Source organism: Protopterus annectens, chromosome 3.part1 (assembly GCF_019279795.1).
Source record: "Protopterus annectens isolate FY-2018-M chromosome 3.part1, PAN1.0, whole genome shotgun sequence".
In the NCBI taxonomy this organism is placed as follows: Eukaryota; Metazoa; Chordata; order Ceratodontiformes; family Protopteridae; genus Protopterus; species Protopterus annectens.
Genome location: NC_056732.1, coordinates 818,943,841 through 818,952,707, shown reverse-complemented (window position 1 = coordinate 818,952,707; position 8,867 = coordinate 818,943,841). Strand labels below are relative to the sequence as shown.

The 8,867-nt window shown below is 36.5% G+C and overlaps 1 protein-coding gene across 1 annotated transcript in view; it reads left to right on the top strand.

Annotated features, from left to right (window-relative positions):
- ZNF236 (zinc finger protein 236) overlaps nt 1–8,867 on the top strand; it is a 1,651,223-nt gene that overhangs the window by 1,022,542 nt on the left and 619,814 nt on the right. The window contains exon 21 of the mRNA XM_044067103.1: nt 6,438–6,541. Within this exon, the coding sequence (XP_043923038.1) occupies nt 6,438–6,541 (104 nt within the window). The remainder of the gene's footprint in view (nt 1–6,437; nt 6,542–8,867) is intronic.

Sequence of the window (8,867 nt, the reverse complement as noted above, 5' to 3'; positions counted from 1 at the left end):
TGATTAATTTCTGAAGCTGAAGGCTTTGCGATAGGTAGCAGTGTAATGGAGAGTGGAGTAATTGTGTTTTAGTGTTGGAGTTTAAAGACTAGTAAACGTAGTAAGAGGTTGGTCCTTTTTTTATGGGTAGCAGCCATATACCCTTTTTAATGGAGTGGCAGTTGTGTTCTTATTATGGATGATGGTTATGATGTGACATATAGACAGTGACTGCAGAGTTGTGCAGCTTTTCCTTGAATGTATTGGCTATAAGTGATAGGACATTTTTCATTTGGGCAAATAATATACTTCTGCCTATGGTACATATAGCTGGAGGAGAAAGAAAGTAGGAGTTGTTGTGGGCCCAGAATAGGAGACATTATATTTCTCTGTTGTCTGTAATGACAATCACTACTCTCAACACCATAATTATGTCTATTCCTCATGTATCTGTCTCTGTCTAGAAATACTCCTTGCATATTTCCTCTACCTCTTTACTACAATATTGGTTCTTATTATTTTTAAACATATCTCTAAGCTCATAGAATATGATCTCAAAAGCTGGAATTACTCACTATGTAATGACAGTTGTCTGAATGAACATAAACTGCCTATATTAAATAACTGTAATTAATGTCTATGCACTTATCAGAATTTGAATGAATACAAACTAACTGCTGGTGTTAATTACAGTTACTGTCGATTTTCTTCTATTCTCTGTATGTTTACTAAGACATTACAATGTTAGTATTTTTTTTTTATTTTTGTGCACTTCCCATACTCTGTTTGCATATGTACCCTGTACCCTTTTTTGTATGCACATATTTCTATCTTGGAGCTTTTCTGCCAAGGCTTGTGCTAAGAATGGGTTTTGAGCTCAGTTGGACATTCCACAGTAATCAAAAACAATAAATAAATAACTACTTCCTTACTATGATTGTTCCCATTATTTGGTCTACACTTATGTGCTTCTGTAAACTCATTTTATTGTGCGCATCCTTTTTGCAGTAATCTTCTGATCTCTTGTAGAAAGTTGATCTGTGTCTGTAATAAGATTTTCCCGATTGTAAGTATTTCAGCCAGCTTGGCTCTGCCTCTTTTAACCTTATCAGCATATTCCTTTGCTTCCCTGTCTGTAACGTTACAGTTTATTCTTTTGTAATGTCTATTTTCTTTATGCTTATAGTTCAGTATTCCTCCATAATTTCACTTTATTTCTGTCCTGTGGTAGAGCAGATGCACTTAATGTCAATGTCTGTTCTCTTTAAACTCTTATAGCAACTACTGTGGTTTTGCCTATATTTATATTTAATTATATCCACCTTCCACTTCCTGTTTCATGCATAATATTACCTGAATGCCTTTGTACCTCATTGATTCCAATAATTCCCCTCATCCACTTTCCCACTTTTTAGGGTTTTTTTAATAAGTCATTTTATCTTTCTTTGCTCACTAACCATTATCTTCTCATTCTGAACTTGAATTCACCCGTTCCTGCATAGTAGCGGCCAGTTCAGTGACCTTTAGTAGGGTGAGAGACCATCCAAAGGCCCATCTTCCAGGAAGATGCAGTGGCTTTTTGCTGGCTTAATTCCACATGTCAGTAAAGGAGACAGATGTCTGCATAACCCCACAATACTTGACTCATGGATACCTCCATGCACAAGCTGAAGTGAAGAAGACACCCAGGTATTGGCCTCTCTGTTGTATACTGAAACATTTACCCACTCATGCAGTGGAGCAGACTGCCACCCTCAACCCAATATAGGTGAGCTGATGTCAGTCACTTGCTCTCAAATGGGCTTGCCAGCTCCACCAATGACGAAGTTATTAATTGAGCCCTCGTAATTTTTGTTCCTGTCAAATACTCTTCCTATGGCACCAAGGAGATGTCTCTTTTATGATTTTATCATGACGTTTTCTTTTAAAAATAATACAAAAAAACCCAGGACAAATTGTTTAGGTTATTTTAATGCATATTCTCATTTCACCAAGCTGTTTATATTCTCAGACAGCATTTTCTTTTCCTTCCCTTAAACTTCACTTTGTCTATCCCCCTGCCCTAGAAACCTCTTGCTTGCCCAATCACCCAGTTTCCATTTCAAAAGTGCTTTCTTCTTCAGCTGAAAGCATTACTACCTTACATTTTTGAGGGGCAGTATACCATTTTCCTTTGTTTATAGCACGCTTATCTTTTTTTCTTTTTATTACTTCAGCATTTATTTCTTTTTCTTTTTTCCCTGTTTCATTTCATCTCTCTGTATAGCAACTTCCTTACTTGTACATTCTGTGTGAATCACACTAGCAAGTATTTCTTACTTCATGCAAGTTTCTTTGTTTTTGTTTGAATAATCTAGTTTTTCATTCATCATTATTTCCTTAAAATGACCACCTTCCTCAAATTATATGCAGTATACATCTGCAATAACATCCCAATCTCTTTATGTATCATGCATTTACATTTTGTAGTCCACTTTCATACATCCTTCAAATATATATTTTTTTTTCTGCAGAAAACAAATCTTATTTGTTTTTACCTATAAAAATGATAGTTGTTTCTTAATTCTGCTATCTACTCATAGCATCTCATCTCCTTTCTCATCTACATAATATCCATCCTCATCAACTGTAGGCCACAGATATTTAATATTCATGCACGTGTACTTAAACAAATCTTTATCTTGTTTTAACACAGTATCTGATCTAAGGTGATATTGTTGTGTCATCCAAAACAGACCCTCAGTAAGTTTTCAAGTCTGTATTTACTTTTCTGTCCAATGTGTGCACCACAGTTTGTTGTAAGATTCCAGTTACTGAGGCTTCCTGTACTGATTCACTCTCCATGACTACAAAGTTCATGCTTTTCTCATGGATTAAGATCACAGACTCCTTAAGTCTTTCACACAGATGATCTTTTAGGTAGTAGAGATGTGTCCCCTTGTAAAAACAAAAACTGTTATGACATAAGTTTCTATTTTCTTTAAAAAAAGCCTTTTGGCTTAATTTTGTGAATAAAATAGCAGTTTTATCCAGAGCCCTTAAAGCTACCCAAAATCTGTAAGTTAAAGGAGAACTAACTGCACCCACATACTGAAAACAGTATGTTTGTTTCATCATGTATTGATGTTTCCTACATTTTAACACCACTTTTGGACGTGTGTAACATTTTTTTTATATTTTAAATGTAATTCCAGACTCTGCACACATGGGGTCTGGCATCTTGATGTTTTAGTCTAACTTAAGGTATCCCACATTGCTGTGTTTGGCTTTAAAATGTTACATCATAGCCCCCTAAGCTCCTGTCAGTGGATTTACCTTGCATGTGTTTTAATGTATACCCTGCTTTCTTTTACGTTCATTTATAATTTCTTGCTTTTCAATGACTACTTAAAAGGCAAGCAGGGATAATCACACAGAACAGTATTTTCAGTGCCTGTTACTTCTTTTTCTTTCTAAAGTGGCCAGTTTTCATTATTTTGTTCTGCCTGAGTTGTAGTCCGTAAACTTGTCACCTTTAGCCGTAAACACCTTCCCTTCGTTTCTGTCAAAGTGGCAAATTTGAGCGGTTTGCTTTTGTGATTGATAGCTCACAGCAGGAGACAAAGTTCATGTGCTAAGAATAGTGGTTATCCCTGTTTGTCTTTTAAGTAGGCATTGAAAAGCAAGAAATGGTATTTAACTCTTACTGACTAAAAGAAAGCAGGGTATATGTGAAAACACATTTAAAGTCAATGCATTGACAGGAGCTTAGGGGCTATGATGTAATATTTTAAAGCCAAACCCTGCATTGTGAGAAACCTGGAGGTAGACTAAAAAAATCAAGTTGCTGGACGCCATGTGGGCAGACTCTGGAATTACAGTAAAAAAAAAAATGGAATTACAGTTTAAAAAAAAAAAAGAAAAAAAAGAAAAGTATATTGAGTCCAAAAGTAGTGTTAAAATGTAGGAAATATCAAGACTTGATAAAATAAACACATTTTTTCAGTCTGTGGGTGCGGTTCTCGTTTAAAACAGTTGTGTGTGCAAATATGTTTACCCTAATGTTAGACTTTAATAAAGGGTGTGGTAAAAACTCATAGCCATAGGTTAATATTTCACCAACATTGAAAGAGTTGTTTTGGGTGATGCATACATTTAAAGTGCAATATTCAGAAACCCGGATGGATGTTTCTGATAGCAAATGCCACTTAAGAAGGCACAGATCATTGCATAAGGAAGTTAAACATTGATTTCATTTAGGTTATGTGGTCTAAGACACACTTACAACAGTTGCATTTTTCACAGTATTGCTATAGGAACAGTGCCTCAAAATTGCTTATAAAGGAGTCAAAGTCATCTGTGCAAGTTTTTAACAGTTACGACTGAGGGGTGACCATAACTGTGTTATGCCAGTAGACTTAAGCACATTGAAAGCAGTAATGACAATTGAGTTTATATGTTTCTCCCTGTTTAGTTCATGAAGCTGAATTGAATAAAACAGGGCAATGTATCAAATTTTTTAAGTGAAGATGAAGAACAAAACATTTGAGTCCAGTTTGGTCAAGTGCTGTATTGGCAAAAAAACAAAACAAAACAAAACAGGATTAAGCTAATTTGGGTCCTTTCTGGATGATGGACAGCTGATGAACAGTTTCAGTGAATGAATCACTAAGCATATCAAATCTCAAAATAAAAAATAAGCTGTTCAGGTTGTGTTTACTACAGAACTGTGGTAAGTAGCAATCTATTCGTTCCCCATGGTATTTAAATTTACTAACAATTACAGTCTTGCAGTATTTCAAGTAATTAAAGTCATCATGATACTGTTTTAAACATTAAAGCTTTTGTTTTATTAGATTTTTAATATTAGCAAGAGATCAGATGGTCACACATATTGTAAATGGCCTGGAACTACTCTTCATTGGTACAGGGATGTCATCATAAGGAAAGATATTTAGAATTTTTACTTACAAAGTCAGCTGATTAATGAAGACAAAATACATCTGGTCAGCAGGTATCAGACATACTGAAGAGTAGCCAAAAATCCATATTAATCCAAAGTAAAAATAAAAACAAGTCTGAGAAACAGCAATAATGGTATTATAAGAAGCTTTATTCATAAGTAGAGACTTAGCGCTTTCACCTTTCACAATAAATTATTGTGTCAAACATTGTTGATTAAAAATCCATGTTACCCCATATGGTGAATATTCAGAAATTAGTTTACATCGTTGATTAAAAATCCATTACCCCATATGCTGAATATTCAGAAATTAGTTTGGGGATTACTTTCCTGTGTCATGCCAATAGCCTTGTATGTGCCTTCTATGTGTTTCATAGATTTGCCACACTAACGTGCCTTGTAGGATCTGCAAATTTTCATGTTTTGGGTATAATGCCTTTCAGTAAGCCATGTTGTTTTCATCTTTATCCTTTAACTTTTCTTTATTTTCTATTTGAATGTGTTATGCTGTCTTCAACTTCTGTTTGGAAGTGGTCCCAGAAGATTTTTAGATGCCCTGCAAAGCACAGTTATGCTAATAATCATAATTAGACAAGAGTCTACCAGGAAATATAAAGAACCACTAGAGATTAGTATATAGCATGGTCCTCTGACTTTTTCACAGAGAGCTTCCCCCATACCAAAAAAGCATCTTTTGTAAAGTATGTCTTTGGTAAAGTAAATTGCTTAACTGTACCTACTGGCTATATATATATATATATATATATATATATATATATATATATATATGTGTGTGTATGCATTCTACAGAACTGGACCCTTGTCATACAGTATATGGAAGGATACAAATATGGTATCTGGCTTAGACCATTATTCCTTCATCATCATTTTGCAGTGACATGTTTAAATACATGACTGATAACCAGGTGAATTTAACTTGTTCTTCTGGAAACCGAACCTAAATTCAAAATTTTATTTATGTAAAAAAAAATGTTCAGCTGTGTTTGGACCTCTTAAGAAATATGTTGATTACTCCCCTGAGAAGTTGACCTTTCTTTCTGAGAAATGCTGCTGTAAAGAGCTTCCGAGAAGGGCAATTGGAAATTCTGAGTTTCTCTTGTCAGTTTCTGAGAAACTCTGCTATAAATGGCTTCTATGAGGGGAGATTGTAAATTATGAGATTCTGCTTTTCCCCTAAGATTCTTCTTCTTTTTTTTCTCTGGTGTGATTTTAAGTTGGTTATAGAGAACAAGGATTGAATTGTAAGGACTTTGAGATAGGATCTAGCGTGAACTGCAGAGAGATTAGGTTGTTAGTGTTAGGGGTTACTGTTTTATTGTAAATGAACTTGTCTCGTGTTCCATTCTTGGTGTATTTTTATTGGTAAAACTTAACATTAATATAATTGATATCTTGCAACTCAGGGTAAAATAATATATTTTTATTTAATTCCTTGTTAAAATTTTATATGAATAAGTGAAACCACAATGGAACTAAATTTTTAATTTGTTTGTAGACATGTTCGTATCCATACAGGAGAGAAGCCTTATAAATGTGGAGTGTGTGGAAAGAGCTTTACAGTCAAATCTACTCTTGACTGTCATATAAAGACTCATGCAGGTTAGTAATGATAAACTGCTGTCATTTCTATTGCATTCCTGTTGTAAATTTATTTTATTACATCACTAACACAGGTTCATAGGTTCACAGATTGGTACTAGGCTATCGGCCCTAGGGCCTATACAAGCCTAGCCATAACAATTCCCTGGATATTTCTTCCCACAATATTTACTTCCCTGGACCCCTGTCTAGCAGGGTGACTGACATGATCCCCGGGGTGAATTTCCGATCTCCCATCCAATCATCAAGGTTCCTTTTGAAGAGGGCCAAGGAGGCACTCGTCTTGACATGTATGGGCAATCTCTTCAAGAGTATGAGGAGTCTCTGGGTCAGGAACCTATCCCTCCAGCATGTTTTGTTCATTGTGATGACAAGGTTTAGATCCCTGGAGCGTGTGGCTCTGAGGGATTGGGATTTCTTTGTGGAGCATGTCCAACAGCTTAGGGTTTGACATGGCCTTGTATGTTAAGCAGAGATCACCTCTGAGTAGACAATATGCCACAGAGTATAGCTGAAGTTTGTTTAGACGATCAGCATATGGCATCTGCTTTAGGCCTGTAATTCGTTTAGTGAGGTATTTCTGTGGCCTTTCCAGCTGTTGCAGATGTCTTGTGAGGTACATACCAAATGGGGTGTTATACTCTATAATGGGTCTAATGAGGGATGAGTATAGTGGGACAATGACCTCCTTTTTTCTGGATGAAAAGCCCTTAGTGATGAGGTGTGCCACATAGAAGGATTTCCTGACTGTTGTGGTGATATATTTATCGAAGGTAAGACCACTATCCACCTGTGTCCCTAAGTCTTTCATCACACTTTCAGTGTTTAGCGTACTGCCACCTATGTGGTAATTCATGGGTACATGTTTTTTTCCAAAGGGGATAACTATCCATTTCTTGGCATTAAGCTTGAGCCCATGGCTCTGTCACCAGGCATCTGTTTCTGTAAGGCCCTTTTGTAGAATATCCGCATCATTTGGGGATTCAATAATGACTCCCAGTTAGCAGTCATCTGCGAACTTTGTTAGCCATAGTCCCTTAGTGTTGGCCTGTACTTCAGAGACGTAAATGCCAAACAAGAGTGGTCCCAGGACTGAACCCTGAGGTACTCCACTTGTCACTTGCCTAGAACTGGAATTGGAATCGGCTACTTTTGCAGTCCGGGTTCTATCAGTAAGCCAGTTGACAACCCATCGAGTGACATAGGGATTTATGCCCAGCTTAGTAAGTTTATCTATGATTCCAGAGTGGGGGATGGTGTTGAAGGCCTTGGCGAGGTCCAGATAGACTGTGTGGACTGCTTTACCCTCCTCCACAGCTCTGGAGACTGATTCAAAGAAGTCAATCAGGTTCAGGAGACAAGATTGGCCCTTCACGAACCCAAACTGGGTGGGGTCCAGTGTTTGAAGGTTGCCAATGTCTTTGTTTATAAGTTCCATGATAATGCGTTCCATGCCCTTGCAGATCAGGCTCGTCAGACTGAGAAGACGCTAGTTCCCGGGATCCAAGGTGGATCCCCCTTGTGGAGTGGGATAACTGTAGCTGTGCACCACTCAGTGTGCAGGAAGCCTGAGGTAAGGCTATGATTAAACATGACACTTAGGTGAGGTGCCAGTTCATTTTGTAGTTCATGTAGTACACAGCCCGGGATGTCATCTGGTACCATGGATGTTGTATTCTTAGCTTTGGAGAGTGCGGTTTCTACCTGTGTAGCCATGATTACTGGAATTTGGCAATCTTTTGGTATTGAGATGGGCCCTTTAGGGGGTGAGAGGAGGGTGAAATTGGCACTAACTCATTCTGCCAGGATATTCGCAGTATCTTTGGGATCAGTATATTTAATGCCATTCTGTTGTAGCTCAGAGCAGATCTGAGCATTGCCATTTAGATTCTTGACATAACATTTAGATTCTTGACATAACAAAAACATCATGGCATAGATTTACATAAATACAACTCCGTTAAGGTAAAGGGTGAAATATAAAGTATTTTCAAATAAGTCAATATAAACAATAGAGGTCAAAGACAAAGAGCACAGTCATGTAGTTTCCATTCATTAAATAAGTGTTTAAGTTCCTGATTTAATTTGAGAGCATTTCTGTATGTGTTATGCTGTTTATATGTTTGACAGTTATCCTTATCCTTATGAGTCAATAATAAGTAGTAGTATAAAATGTGTTGTAATAGCCAAAATTAAATTTAATTTATATTCCAAAAAGGTTTAAAATCCATAAAACAATATTCAAACAGCTTGATACTAATTTAAGTCTGTATGAGTACAGTTTCCCAAAGGAAATACAGATTTATAAAATGAAAAAAGAAATCTG